Genomic DNA, 15,941 nt, shown 5'->3' on the forward strand with positions numbered 1-15,941 from the left:
TGTGGCATTTTGAATGACTCTGATGGGCTCCTTGACTTCTTTGGGCCACTGAAATTCCTCATTCTGCCTGGAAAGGTGCATGACTGATATCACTGATAGAGCATTTTTGAGTTCTTTTTAGCAAAAAATCATGTCTTCTTTATTATATATATTTATAATTCCTACTTCCACAATATACAGGTGTTCAAAATGGCTTCAGGTTTCAAAACAACAACCAAAATCATAATTACAACAATAACAATTAAGTAGCAATAAGCAAACGAGCGAATAAAATCATACCAATATCTCTCTTGCTACAAGAGTGGTACCTGAACACTGGCTGGCCATTGCTTTGTTAAGGAGGTTACTGAGCAGTAGCCCAGTCTGGAGCAGTGATTAACCTGGCTGCTGTGTCACCTGGGGCCAGGACCGCAATGTGCAGAACCCCCATGCTGCCCCACCTCCCACCAGGTGCATCTGGAGGCCTTTCAAAGGCCTTTAGAGGCTCCAGAAGGCCTTCTGAGATGTCTGAAAGGCCTAAAATGTCATTGATGTTTAGGCCTCCAGAGGCCTCAGAAAACCTTCTTGGGGTCAGGGAGGCCACCAGTAGACTCCTGGCCCTCAAAAATCCTTTAAAGACCTAAAAAGAAAAATTACTGGTGGCGGTGGGGAGAGGAGAGTGCGGCAGTGCCCCCCACAGGTGGCATCTGGGGCATTTGCCCTGACGACCCCCCCCCCCCCGTACACTACTTGTCTGAAGGAAGAGCAAGTTTTCACATAGATGCCCCTTGGAAGAGAGTTCCAGTGCTAGGATGTAGCTGTAGGGAAGGCCCCCTTCTGTACCCCAGCCAAGCTCAAATTGGCTAGTGGTGGGTGGCAAAGGAGAACCTCTCCAGCTGACCTTCACGTCCAGGCAGGTTTCTGTAGGAGAAAGTAACTCACTGTCGTGCTTCGTAACTCTTCAAAATTGGGACCCAAAACACAGAGGCCAGCAAAGCTGTTGAACAAGGGAGTCACCAGCTCCCATCAACTGGCTACGGTCAGCAGTCTGGCTATCTGCACCAGCAGCAGTTTCCAAGCACTCTTCAAAGGCAGCCTCACACGAAGCACATTGCGGTTATTTGGCTGAGAATTATGCAAGACACACGTCACCCTGGCCAGATCAGGCAGTTTCAGGAATGGATGCAGTTGGTACATCAACCTAAACTGAAGGAAAGCACTGCTGCCCAGGGCCATCTTATGAATATCCAGGCTCAAAGCTGGATGCAGGAGCTCCCCCAACCTGTGGAGCTATGCTTTCAAGGGGACTACAATCTCAGCCAGCACAGGCTGGACTCCAGTTCCCAAATCAGTTATTTTGCTGACCAGAAACACTTCTGATTTGCTTGGCTTAAGCTTTAATTTTTAGGTCTTTATTGAATCCGTTTGGGACATTTCGAATGAATTTTAACAGCTTTTCTGGAATGAGACAGAAGGTGAGATAGAGCTGGTGTCTTCTGCATATGGGTGACAAGGTGCTCCAAATCCTATGACAGCCTCCTCCAGCGGGTTCCATGTAGATTTTGAGCAGAAGGGGCAGAGTGGAAGTTCTGAAGGCAAACAGCCAAGATGTTCACCGGCAGGCCCTCAGTACCACTTTCTGGAACTGCCCTTCCAGGAAGGATGGCTGTTACACAGTGTCACTGAGCCCCATCTCAACTGGGCAGCCCAGAAGGGTACTGTGGTCAAAATCATAACGCTTCTGTTTTGTTTTTTTTGTTTTTTTTTTCAAAATTTAGAAATTATTTTAAACAAAAGACATTCCCTTTCTTGGAACTGAGCAGCGGTCTTCAAATAACAGGTCAAGTAAGCCCTGGATTATACTGATGTACCACAATGCAATTGTAAGCATCCCTACTCAGAAGTAAGCCTCATTAGATCCAATGGAACTTTCTCCCAGAAAAATGTGCATAGGATTGTAGCCCTAGTTTAAGAATCACAGTTACATCTCCACCTTTCCTTTAAGGATCTCGGTAACCAGGTGAAATTGGCTAGACTATTGTGAAAGAGCGATTGACCCAAAGTCACACAGACGGAGTGGGGTTTTAAGCCCGTCTCCCCAATTCTATCCTGACTTGAATCACTTCACCATGCTGGCAGTGGACTCCTGTCAAGAGATCTGAACCTCTTCATGAAACCTTTCCAGATGTTTGCCCTGAAGGGTTAGTCAGGGCTATTTAAAGGTGCCCCTTCCTCCAGCTGTACATGGCCTCAGACAGGATCAGTACCAAGGCAAGCAAGACCAAACTTACTGCTCCCAAACGGATGTACGTTCCCACAGGCTGAATATCTGTAAAAGGGAAAGGAGGAGAAGTCCTTTGTGGGTTGCAAAGACTGAAGGAGAGGGTGTTCAAAGCCTTCCTCTTTCGCTTTAGTGTGATTCCAGTTTGCCACATACATAGGTGGAAATGCACATGGCCAATAAGTCTTTCTTTCTTTCTTTCTTTCTTTCTTTCTTTCTTTCTTTCTTTCTTTCTTTCTTTCTTTCTTTCTGTTAAGACATTCTCCTTTCCAGTGCGCCTTTAATGTTGTGTTCTTGTGCACCTTAAGGTCATTTTCAGCACAACCCTAGGCAGTGGCATCATTAGGGTTTGCATCACCCAGTACTGGAGACCAGTGCACCAGATGTCCTTCCTCCCCCCCCCCCCCATAACAATTTAATACAATTCCTGTGCAGGTTATGGGAGCGAGAGGGGTTGGATGCAAGAGAGGACTTCCTGATGGCCTGCTCCTGCCAGTCACCTTTTTTAAAACTTGGCCCACAGGTTCAACGCATCATTGTTTCCCAGGGCTTCCTGGCCCTCAGCAGGCACCATGAAAGCCTGCAGTGCATGCGGAAAAGTTTAAAGAAGGAAAAAAAAGCACATGGGCTTCTTCTGCCACCAAACTGATGAAACGTATCAGGGGGAAAGCCCTGTTTCACTTCCCCTGAACTAATTTTGCCAAAACGGTTTTCATCCAAAGTGTTCAGATCAGCATTAGATACAACTGTGCCAAGGTACATTTCAGCCCACACAGAGTTTCTATTTGATTTTCAGATGTATACAGTGCATTGCTCATTTTATGGTCACTTGCAAAGACAGCAAGGACTGAATTGGACCATCACTTGTTATGGAGATGTATACCCTGTCACTCTAAACAGAACTCAGTCCTAAGACATTTGATCTGATGCACATCTGTGGATCGTCCCCCCCATCTGACTGTGAGGTATTGACAGTGGGAAATAGAATGCCATATGTCTGCATCTTGACACCATTGGTGTACAAAACCCCCCTTTCTGTGTAGCTAGAACTCTGCTTGGCTGTATTTTCATACGTACCGTCATTATTGTTCTTCTCACTTGCATTAACTGGAGTGGAAGACTTGGGATGAATTTGTCCTGCATGAGAAAAAGATGCAGAGTGATGTTTAGAAGGTGGGGCATCTAAGTTGGTAAAATGAGAGAGAGATGTGCTTGCTCTTGATGAACACTCAAGTTTGGATCAGAGTGCAAATATCCATAAGAATGCAACTCATTGAATTGTTCTTTAGGACTTTTGTTGATAGCAGACTTTTGATCTTGATCTCTTTAAGGGTGCAAACAGAGGCACATCATGTCTGAGGCAAGCCTGCTGTGGGTGGCAGCATATTTGCCACATTTATTCTACTCCTTCATCCTGCAGTTCCCAAAGTGTAGAAAAACTGAACAGATGTAAAAACTATAAAGGGCTGACATGGGAATCCTGAAAATTCTTCACCGAGTTGTTCTAAGACCATTTTTTGGATACTGATCTATCAGCAGTCCTAGTTCCATTTAAGAGCAATAGACATAGTGTTCATGCAAGCTGAGATTTCAAGATCAAATATGGCTGAATTAAATGCCTTCCTATCTAATGCATCACCTAAAATTCATTTGTAGCTTTATTTAACATTGTCTCCTTCACTTCTGTTCTCTGTACTGACAATGAGTCTATGAGCATAGCAAGCAGGGGGCAAAGGGGAGGTAAGCCCTGGGTACCACCCTGGAAAATCCTGTGAGGGGGTGCCATGGGAGAGCCATCTAAGATGGTGGCCGCTGCCTCTTAGGGCACAAACCTAACCTGTGCTGGAACAGGCATGCAAACTGGGCTGTATCCAGTGCAGGTTTGGCGCAGGCTGGGGTGCAACTCAGAGAAAGGGGATTTTATTCCCTTTACCCCCTGAGGAATACCCCAGGCAGCTCTTTGGGGCTACTCTGCCCCTGCAATTTTGCAGGGATAAAATTCTAAGCATTTATGAGGGCTTTAGGATTGATCCCTAATAACACTATTACCAGATTCTGGTAGACTCTGTCCCATGGAATTCTGTAATCAACATGTTTTGGGATGTCAGTCTTCTTTATCAGTTCTGGCCCAAAATCCAGGCAGGAGAGCTTTGACTCAGAACAATACACATGAAAACTGTAATTCTGAATGAGAGGTATAAAAAAAACCTGCTTTTGAAGCAAAGGCATTGTTACTGAAGTCATGCTGCACTATCTATGCAGTGCTGACTATATACAGGTGTGCCCCATATCTGCTGGGGTTCTGTTCTGGACTTCCCATGAATACTGAAACCGTGGATACTGGGGACACCTTTTAAAAATATAGGGGAATGTTTAAAAAATCTTGGTAAAACAAGAGTTTTAAAAATATTCCCCTATCTTTTTAAGAGGTATCCCTGATATCCATGGATAACTGAAAGTGTGGATACCGAATCTGCACTTGCCCACACTTGCCGAAGCATTAAGGTGCACGTCTGTAAAGCATTAAGAACGAAATGATCAGAAATGCCAGAAAGGACCATTTGTCTAATCCAGTGGTTCTCCCACTGGGTTGCGACCCACCAGTTTGTGTAAAGGTTCCCTGTCCCTTTAAGGGGAGAGACAGGAGAACAATCTCCAGGATCAAGTCCCTAAGGGGGGTTGGGCGAAGGGTGCGTGTGCATGCATTTACATTTATGTAGTTAGGGCTGCTGGAGGCTGCAAGAGGTGTGGGGAGCCCTCCGCAGGGCTACCCGAGGCTTGGATCGTTCCGCAAAAGCAGGTGCAAAGCACTTCTGTTTTGCAGAAGGTGCTTTGCACCCGATTTTACTGAATGTTCCAAGCCTTGGGGAGTGCTGCACAGGGCTCCCCGCATCTCCTGCAACCTCCAGCAGCCCTAACTACTTAAAAGTAAGCGAAAGTGCCCCCCATACAGAAGCAATCCTGGGGATTATGTTGTCTAGCCCTCCCCCACAAAGACTGACTGAGGTCCCTCAAAGATTGAGAACCACTGGTCTAATCTACAAAATAACTGACGAGTTGACAGCTGTAGCAAATGTAAGTGTAATGATCAAGATGACATATTTTGCAATCATGACAGCAGATGTATGAAAACAAATTTTTTGGCAATGAATTTACGGCACAATCCTAACCAGGTCTACTCAGAAGTAAGTCCTCTTTGGTTCAATGGGGCTTACTCTCAGGAAAGTGTAGTTAGGGTTGCAGCCACAGCTTATTATTCCGCAAACTTAATTTGTGCTACCCTTTTCATTTTTGTTATAAATATTTGTTGTTGAATAGTATAATTTGAACAACTGTGCATGTACAGTATATCAGTCACTGTACACTGATATCAGTATATCAGTCTCAAGCACACTGTCCCCTTGCTCCCGTATTCGTGGAAGGGTTTGGGAAAATTGGGGTCAAATGTTGGAAATAGTCAATGAAGTTTATGGGATCATGTTGCTTGGTATCAAACCTACACGCCAGTGAATACGGTCACTAAAAATATTCACTCACTAAAAACATATTTGGCTCTGGAATTCATTTCAGGACAGTTTTGCAAAGTATCTCATAAGTGGGAGATAATCTCTTTTCAGTTATAAATCAATGAAGTTTTTCCATTTGTAGAAAATACAAAACCCGTTTTAGTGTCATTTACGAAAACATACAAGGACTGAGCCAGAGCCTCACCTCTTATGCTGATATTGACTCTTTCACTGTAACGTGACCATGCTTGACAGGTGTATGTTTTGTAGCAATATATACAGCGGTAGGTCCCGGCATCTGATGGTGCAACACTGTCAAAGGGAAATACAACTTCATCATGCCCTGCCACCTCACTTCCCCGCAACTCAAATTCCAAAGATGTTTGTTTCTGCAGGAAGAATTCCATTTGTGTGTCTTCAGAAATCAGTTTGTTAGGGTCTTCATTCTTACAGCGAATGTGGACAGTCCCCCCCAAGGCTACCGTCTCACTGGGGTGCACTGAGATAGAAGGCTTGGGATAAGATGTTTCTGGGTGAGAAAGAGCACAAGAGTGAAATCTGTTAATCAAGGACACCCTAAATCCAAAATGGGAGACTTTTGTACACTCTGTGGCAGCAGCTCTCAAAGTGGTGACCGCTGTGCACTCGGAACGTGGTCCCTGTCCGGACTGCATCCAAGCATTCTGCCTGGGTGCTGTGTGAGGTCCTCCTTGTTCAAAGGACAGAGATGCTCTGGGCAGGCACATCTGCTGCCTGGCTTCTCAGAAGGCCATACAGCAGGCAGACAAAACTGTCCAGAGCATCCCTGCCCTCCAAAGGAGGAGGACTTTGCACGGTGCCCAGCCAGAACAGAAAGGTCAGCTCACTCAGTGGACGGATCTGCCTGAATGCTGGATCTGGCCTCCAGATTGCAGGTTGAGTGGCCCTGCTCTATGGGAACAAACAACACTGAGTTTGGATCACATGGGAAATGACTGACCAGGAACATTGACTCACTCTTGAGGCAGAGAGCTGTTCCTCCCAGCCCCCAGCATAGGCAGCAATGGTGGTGAAGGAGGGAAGGCCTATCACAATTTTTCTTTTATGTAACTCAGCTGCCCGCTTCACTCAAGCAGAACCACAGCACAGATCTTCTCAGCCCTCTGACCTCAGGGGAAGCTTCTCTCTGTGCTTACGGGGGAGAAAGAGGCTGGAACAGCAGCCCTGTGGGAGAGTCTTGCAACCCAATACTATTGAAAGTCCCTCACACCAATGCAGCAGGACCAGCATGGTTTGCACTGTATCCAGCGTGGGAATTTTCTAGTCTTGACATTTGTCCCATTGCCTCGGAAAAGGCCCGACACAGCAACGAGTTGACTCGGACCTGCACCTGCTCTATCACCGGCACAAGTCTGAATGGATCCATGCTGGCAGATCTGGCCTGGAAAGGGGGATGGGATATAGTGTGCACCACTGCCCCCCATCTTGCCCCCTTCCCTGGCTCTCCCTGCCCACCCCTCCCCACCTTCCCCTGTTCTCTCACTGCAAGATTGCTCTTTTTTGCAAGAATCTTTGAGTGGATGAGACTTTGGCAGGTGTCTCTTGTCAGGAGCCCATTTTTAAAAGACAACTTGGTTGGGAGAAGCCATGATACTCAGTTCCAGTACTGCCTCCATACATCTCTCACAATACGAATAATATTCTTTTGTTTACCGACACTCACCTCCAGGTACCCAGCACTGCCCCGTCAGCCGCAAGCCTGGAAGGGAGATGATTCCGTTAGGGACAAGATATCTGAGCAGCAGAAACCCATCAGGGTCAACCCACTAGCAAGGCAGATGTCTCAGTTTGCAGACCGGCAAAAGAGGCATCCTATCCGCCACCTCCTGCCTCACCTCTAGGGACTGTCTTCTTGCCTGTAGCGAGTGTCACTCCGTGACAACCTCAATCAGTCTCCAAAATCAAGCATGCTAGTGTATGCTCCCCTGGGATTCTGTTGCCCCCATGCCAGAGTGAGGAAATTCCATGACAGGCTACCCACCTCCCTCAAGAGTATGCAGATTGCTGAAGATTTTTAAGTAAGCCAAAGGGGACACACCAAGGAGAAGGCTTTCAACTCAGCTTGGTTTGGCTTTCTGGGAGGAGGGCATGGAGAGAGACGGAAGAGGCAAGAGATAAGGAAAAGGGTGGGGATCAAGTTGAGCAGGGTGGGTGGGAAACAAGGCAGCTTCCTGGAGCAGATGCCATCTCAGGCTGGGCTTGATCTGAGCCCGGAATCTATATGAGGTTTCTGATCCTCTGCCCCCACCATTGCAGTCCCTCTCGCCCCACTCTTCATCCTTCTGCAATACCAACCAAGGAAAAGGATGCTGTAGGAGAATCTCATGTTGATGGTCCAGTATCCTATCCCAGCTCTGTGGTCGTCCAAAGAAGGTCTCAGGTGGAGATTCCAGCTTTTGAGATTCGGCAGTGCCCTTTCGTATACTAGTTCTCTGTGCTCTGACAGTAAAGTTGATCTTGGTCAGCAGCACTGTAGCAACCAGCAAACCACATCCCCTTTCAGGCTGCAGCCTTAGCATTCGAAGGAAGGGAACAGATTTCAAAATCCATATGTATGACGCTGTACCAGTTTCGACTCAAAGCCAATCCTGTGTTTTCTGATGACTCCTCAGCCAGCAGGGTGATTTCCCCAGGAGTATCTTTCGGGGTCAAGGGAATCTGTTCTCACTGAAAAAAGGAGGCTTCACATTCAGTGAATTCTTGGTAACCTTGCTCAGCTACTGGCCCGCAAATGTTTTGGCAAAATCAAGGCTTGTGTAGCTTAGCAGGGCCTGAGATTTGCCCAGATCCATTGGTCTCTACTTCCCCCCACCCTAGACAGCCACAATGGCAGTAGCTCCTCCCCTTGTGCATTATTAGTGGAGAGAAGAAAGCTGCCATGTAGCAGTTCTGTGCTACTTGGGAAGCACACAAGGCTTTAGAGCCTTGTGGCCTGAGGGAGAGTGCAAAGAGCAGAAGCACTCTGAGGGTACCTTGGGAGAAGAAACTGAAGTAGCAGGGAGTCAGAGCAATGAATGAGACGGCGATGCAGAATGAATCACGGAGACAGGTTTGAAGGGTTGATGCTGGGAGGAAGCTGGAAGCTGAAGTGAGGAAGTAAGAGCGACCGAGAGCCGAGAGCCTTGGCCTCCCTTCCTCCAAGCCTTTTATTCATTCTTAAATACACGAGGCAAAAAGTTACTGAAGGCCGCTGAGATTACAGCTAGCTGCCCAACCAGGAACAGAAAAGTGCCCCTCTTTCCCCTACCTAGTAGATCATTCCATCCCGTCAAGTATACTGTACTCTTTTTATGTAACATGTTCCAGAAGGGTGGCCATGTTACTGTGTAGCTGTTATTGTGCAGCATCAAAGACTCCTCTGGCACGGTAGAGATGAACAAATTAATCTATGCTGAAACAGATTTGCTAGCCTTTAAGATACCATGGGGCTCTTTGTCAATGCAGTATTTATACGCAGCAGTATTATTTATTTTTCACATTTCTATACCGCCCTTCCTCTAAGGAGCTTAGGGCTGTGTACAAGGCTCTCCTCTCCTTCTTTTCTCTTCACAACAACCCTCTGAGGTAGGTGAGGCTGAGGGAGAGAGGCAGTGGTGGGATTCAAATAAATTAACAACAGGTTCTATGTCCTAATGACAATGTCCAGTCCCCCCAGTATCCCCCATCAGGTGTCCAGTAGCCCCCCCCCCGGTATTCTCATCAATTATCCAGACACCCATGGGTGCACGTGGGACGGGGTCAGGCCTGTTTGGGTCAGGGCTGTTTAGGGGAGCGGGGTCAGGGTTGCAAGGCAGAGTGGGTCAGGGCTGCATGTGGGTCAGGGCTGCTTGTGGGAAGGGGGGTCAGGGCTGCATGGGAGAGGGGGTCAGGGCTACTTGTGAGAAGGGGGGTCAGGGCTGCTTGGGGGTTAGGGCTCCACAGGGGTCAGGGTTGCATGGGAGAGAGGGTCAGGGCTTCATGGGGTCAGGTCTGCTTGTGGGAAGGGGAGTCACAAGTACCACCAGAAAGTACTACTCCAGGTACTTGTACAATTGGTTGAGAAACAGTGTCCTAGTCACTGGTCTCGCTGCCAGGCAGTCGATGTCAGGAGGTCCCACAAGTACCACCAGAAAGTACCACTCAAATACCACTAGTGGTACCCATACCACTGGTTGACAAACAATATAATAATAATAACAGGTATTTATATACCGCCTTTCTTGGTCTTTATTCAAGACTTTATTCAAGGTGGTTTACATAGGCAGGCTTTATTAAATCCCTATTAAATAGGGATTTTTACAATTTCAAAGAAGGTTCTTTCTTTCAAGAACGACTACATTCAAGGTGTTTCATTCCGATCTGGCTTCACATTCTGGCCTCCATCCTCCCACGCTCAGAGCAGATGGAATTGCTCGGCTTCAGCTTGTCAGCTGCTTCAAGGTCGCACGGTGCCGGTGGCCTCGAACTGGCGACCTTGTGGATCTTATCTTCAGGCAGACGGAGGCTCTACCCTCTAGACCAGACCTCCTGCCATGGAGGAGGTACGAGTGTAAATATGATAGTTTCACCCTCATACATTTCACTGCAGATACAATATTAATTAACCCTGCAGGTGTACACATTTGTTCCCTGCTGCAAATATGCAACATTGGGCAGAAATGGTGTAACTACTCAAAACATTCTCCTCCAATTCGCATGAACTGAACTCCTGAGGACTCGCTGAGTTGAAACCAGCTTCATCTGTAAAAGTTATTGTGCTGTAAAGAGGCATGACGCTACTCACGTGGTTAATCTGAGCTTGCTTCACACGGAGTTGTCTATATAGTTAAAATCAGAATACAAATGCCCCTTTAACCATAGATTAAGGGACACCCCAGATTTTAAAAAAAAATGAGGACAAATTCTGTACCTACCACCAGATGCTTAAAAATATAATTAACACCCTGAGGCAACTCTGAGTATAATTCAAGGATGCTCAAAGGAGCCAATCCCCTTCCGCATTTCATTAACAAAACTCTCCCCCACAGCTATTGCTGGAGAAGCAAGATGCCTGCAATAGTAACCATGACAGAAGAGGACTCTGTGTGTGTGTGTGTGTGTGTGTGTGTGTGTGTGTGAGTCAGTCAGTCACCTAGAGTAAGGCGCAAGAAGCAGCCTCCCTCCCACTGCTCAGCCCTTCTGCAAATCAATTGGGGGGGGGGTTAAATGGGGCTAATGGAGCCCACCCCAAGAGGTGACAGGAGCAGGGGTGGGGGAGGAAGCCCAAGAGGAGGCTGCGGGGTGCTGCTCCCTGCCTACTGCAGAAGAAGTAGCAACAAGTAGGGGCTCTGCTCCTCTCCTCAGCCCCAGTGCGTTGCCCTAGGGAGGAGGAGGAGAAGGAAGGCGGCTGAGGGTTTCCCTTGCTCAGTTTTGAACTACCCGCCCTTCCCAACTGCCGTGGCTTCCCCTCCTCCTTCTCCTAGGAGAGGAGCCGGCCAGGCAGGCAAGGCAAAGCAGAGTAGAGTGGAGGAAGCCGAAGTCCCCTGAGGGAGCAGGCAGGGCTCCCCTTTGCCAGAGGGTTTCAGAAGTCAGTCCCATTCTAGCCAATGGGGCTTACTCCCAGGGAAGTGTGGACAGGATTGGTAGCCTCACAGCCCCAGCCTATGCCAGTCTCCTCAGAAGTCAGTCCCATTCTAGCCAATGGGGCTTACTCCCAGGGAATTGTGGACAGGATTGGTAGCCTCACAGCCCCAGCCTATGCCAGTCTCCTCAGAAGTCAGTCCCATTCTAGCCAATGGGGCTTACTCCCAGGGAAGTGTGGACAGGATTGGTAGCCTCACAGCCCCAGCCTATGCTAGTCTCCTCAGAAGTCAGTCCCATTCTAGCCAATGGGGCTTACTCCCAGGAAAGTGTGGACAGGATTGGTAGCCTCACAGCCCCAGCCTATGCCAGTCTCCTCAGAAGTCAGTCCCATTCTAGCCAATGGGGCTTACTCCCAGGGAAGTGTGGACAGGATTGGTAGCCTCACAGCCCCAGCCTATGCTAGTCTCCTCAGAAGTCAGTCCCATTCTAGCCAATGGGGCTTACTCCCAGGAAAGTGTGGACAGGATTGGTAGCCTCACAGCCCCAGCCTATGTGAGTCTCCTCAGAAGTCAGTCCCATTCTAGCCAATGGGGCTTACTCCCAGGGAAATGTGGATAGGATTGGTAGCCTCACAGCCCCAGCCTATGCCAGTCTCCTCAGAAGTCAGTCCCATTCTAGCCAATGGGGCTTTCCACCCCATAGCATAAGACATTCTCCTTTCCGGTGCCCCTTTACTGTTGTGTTCTTGTGCACCTTAAGGTCATTTTCAGCACAACCCTAGGCAGTGGCATCATTAGGGTTTGCATCACCCAGTGCGGGAGACCAGTGCATCACCCCTATGATGGATGTTCTCCCATGCGGTGGATGGGGCAATGCCCTGGGCAATGGACATGGAGATGTGCCATTGCCCTGCCCCAGGTGGTTTTTTGACTATAACATTTGACAGAAGAGAGATATTTCAAAGCAGTTTGTTTCATTGCATTCTGTATGAAAATATGCAGCGACTGATGTATATAACATGGTTATTCAAAAATACTAAGATTTAAAAAATTTTGGCCAGTAGTGGTGTCACGCCCCCCCCCGCCCCGTTCATGGCACCTAGTGAAGCCTGCACACCCGAGTGACAGCACTGATCCTAGGCATGTCTATTTAGAAATAAGTCCCATTGTGATCAATGAGACTGACATACAGGTAAGTTTGTCTAGGGTTACAGCCTTAATCTCCAGTAAAACAGCAACACAGACAATAAAAACATCTTTAAATACTACATCAAATGCAGGAGAGCCTTGGGGGAACACAAGTTTAGATCTGAAGGGAAAAATCCACAGCACTGTGACTGAATGGAAGCTTTCCTTACAAAATTAGCTAGCAGAGTACCTATTAATTAGCTGACAGTGCAATCCTATCTTGCGCTGGAACAGGTAGGCCAGGAGGCCTGCACTGTATCCCACGCAAGACTGGGGTCAGTAGTGGCTCAGCCAGAGGCAAGGGGAAACTCTCTTCCCCTTACCCCTGGGTAAGCCAGCACAGCCCCAATGGGTCTCTTCGGACTTGCACCACCTCCAGCGTGGCACAAGTCTGAGGAGAATGGAGTGGCTTCGAACTGTTCCGTGCTGCTCAGGGAATGGGAAATATAGATTTTTTTTGGGGGGGGGGGAATATGGATTTTTATTTAAAAAGTTTCATACTACAATAAATAATACAAAGGAAAGAAATCACATTTTGCATTTTTAACTACAGTCACATTTCATCAACTGTTTAACTAGAACACAGATAAATCACGTTATAGGTGGATTCACCCCATCTAACTGTTAGGTAGAAACCTGGGTGTGTCCTGTTGTAGAGCAGCATGCATACAGAGTAGCAGACACAGCAGTCTTTGAACAGCAGTTGTATTTTGAGCAAGGAGTTACACACAGAGTAGTCAAAGCAGTCCAGGTCATACACATAGAATGTAGCAATCCAGAGTTACCTTATCCTAGTCAGTATCCACAAATCACAGTCAGTCAGTCAGTCAGTCAGTCAGTCCAAGTTCACATACAGCAATTGTCAGTCAAGTCTCCAGCAGCAGCTTTACAGTTTACACCTACTGCACTGGTGGAGCTGCCTAGTGAGGCTTAAGTGGGTTGAGCATCCAATCAGAGTTTGCCCAGTTAATTAGGGTGTGGCAAGCACAGGTGCAGTGTAATCCAGCTGACTCAGCTGCTTGCAACTTTCCTTGAACCAATTGTTTGCTATACCTCTGGTTATGCCTGAGGAAAGAGCTAACACTAACCACTCCCACCATTTTTTCCACCTGTCTCTACTGGTTCTCACCCTTTCATAAGCCACGACACCATATACTCTGGAGACCACAAAGCGGACCCATCCCTCCGTGTTGGTGGACTTTTTCTCCTTTATTTCTTTGCCCCTTTGGATGCCCAGCGCAAAAAGGACATGCAGATTTATCAATCTTACTGTAGACCACGGCACCTCCCACCTATCGTCTCCTCCCCTCCGTTGTCCCGCATTACTCATCCTCTTGGGTCACCTCATACCTCCTGCCAGCTCCTTCCCAGAGACAGTAGTCTCCCAGGCCTGTTGGGCCAGTTCGGGCCACTTAAAGGCCTTCACTACGCCCCTCCACAACTCCTTCGCCGGCATACACTCTTGGATGAAATGGGCTACCATTTCTATCAGTGGCAGGGCGCCTACCGATCTAGAGGGTCCCGACCCCAAACAGGTTGTCCTCTTGCACCTCTTCTGATCTTCTTGCAACCATGGGTTTGCCGCTCCCACCCTGAGGACCTGATGGAAAGCCCTCCACCTTAATTCCCATAAACTAAAGGGGATTCTCTTCTCGCTAAAGGCACTGTGCGCCACCTTCTCTTGCAAGAGGTATGCGGAAAGGTGCGTCTTACTTTGCTGTTTCTCTTGGTGAGGCCTCATGATAAACTCCTGTACCGTCGTTTCATACACATATCACTTGAGTTGTTTCCCTTCCAGCCCGCTGGTTTTATACGGCTTGGCTGAGAGCCCCATCTCCTTCATCAGAGTCGTCACCGCCTCCCTCATGTACTCCGGCAAAGATCGTTTTATTGCCTGAGTGAGTTCGTATCCCATCTCTTCTTTAGCCCACCATTTCTGTCCCCAGGTCATCTTTTCCCAAGTGTTTCCGAATTGGGCCCATACAGATGCAAAGGCTCCCCCTTCCTGCGGCCTCTGCCTCCATTTCGCCCAGTTGCCAAAGTTATAGGAGACAAAGGTTGCCAAGAACAAAGGTCCCAGGGCCCAAACCCCTAGTCCTCCTTCTTTCACTTTCTTATATGCCATTGCTCAGGCAAGAGGGAAGAAGGCAGTGCCCCACAAGAAAACCAAAACCTGATGGGTAACCTTGTCCACCACCTGTTTCGGTGGGGCATAGATCGCCACCAAATTGGAGACCATCGGAACGCAATACACGTTGACGTAACACGCTCTCTGGTAGAGGTTCAAGTTCCATTTTTTCCACCTCTTCAGTTTTTCCTCCACCTTAGAGGCCCACAGTTTCCAGTTCTCTTCCCACCCTCTTTGTTTCAGTCCAAAAATTATACCTAAAATTTTTACAGATTCCACCTTTTGAACCTCTTGTTTCCTTTCATCCGTTTCAAAAACAGCCCCCATGGCCCTCACCACTATGTTTTTCCCCCTCAACCCAAGAGAATAACATTTGGTTTTATCCTTGTTTATCACCACTCCCGAGGCCCTGCTGTATTCGTCTGTTATTCCCTTCAATGTCTCCATCTCACCCATGTCTCTAACCATAATGTACACATCATCTGCGTGGGCTACCGTTTTTATGGCATTCCCAGCCTCTGCGCTATTCCCTTCCCCACCCATGGCGATTCCCTTTATTCTGGGCTCTGCCTAGAGTATGGCCAGCAACGAATCTAACGCCAAAACATAGAGGAGCGGGCTCAATGGACATCCTTGGCGTATCCCTGATTCTAGGGTTATGATTTTTTCCCTTCCATCCATTTACCTGCGGCATAACCGATGCCTGCTCATACAGAGTTTTTATATGGTTTATGAAAACCTCTGGGACACCCTTTGCCATCAGCATTTGCCAGAGATACTTTCTGTTTATTCTGTCAAAGGCCTTAGATTGGTCCATTTGTAGAAGTATCCCTTTCCACTCTCCCTTCTCCACCATCTGAAAGATTTCTCCCACCAGAATTAAGGAATCGGTCATCTTCCTCCCTGGGACAGCACTAGTCTGGGTCCTCATAATCAACGTAGGGGCTATTTTGGAAAGTCTGTCATTCAAAATCTTTGCTAAAATCCTATAGTCAATGTTTGTCAGAGTAATGGGCCTCCAGTTTTTAGGAAGAGTAGGGTCCCCCTCTTTATAAATGAAGGTTAAGATTCCTCCATAAAAACTATCACTAAATTTGTCCTCCTCCTGTAAGGCTCTATTAAAAGCCGTGGCTAGGGGTTCGGCCAGTTCTTTATGAAACAACTTATAAAAGGTGTAATTTAGTCCATTGGAACCCGGAGCAGTGCCGTCTCTTCCCTTTCCTGTCACCTCCAGCACTTCATCTTCTGTTACGGGTTTAATCATCTCCTTGGCTTCTTCC

At 47.7% G+C, this 15,941-nt stretch overlaps 1 protein-coding gene across 1 annotated transcript; it reads right to left on the bottom strand.

The window, feature by feature from the left end:
* Positions 1-1,735: 1,735 nt before the first annotated feature.
* LOC136653452 (natural cytotoxicity triggering receptor 1-like) lies at positions 1,736-15,204 on the bottom strand. Its single transcript, XM_066630348.1, has 5 exons — positions 15,114-15,204; positions 7,469-7,504; positions 5,972-6,295; positions 3,338-3,397; positions 1,736-2,308 (listed from the first exon to the last, which is right to left on the bottom strand). Exons 1-5 carry the CDS (start codon positions 15,202-15,204, stop codon positions 2,196-2,198), a joined length of 624 nt encoding a protein of 207 aa, XP_066486445.1. The 3' UTR covers positions 1,736-2,195.
* Positions 15,205-15,941: the final 737 nt, after the last annotated feature.

Source organism: Tiliqua scincoides, chromosome 5, assembly GCF_035046505.1.
Source record: "Tiliqua scincoides isolate rTilSci1 chromosome 5, rTilSci1.hap2, whole genome shotgun sequence".
NCBI classification, from domain to species: domain Eukaryota; kingdom Metazoa; phylum Chordata; class Lepidosauria; order Squamata; family Scincidae; genus Tiliqua; species Tiliqua scincoides.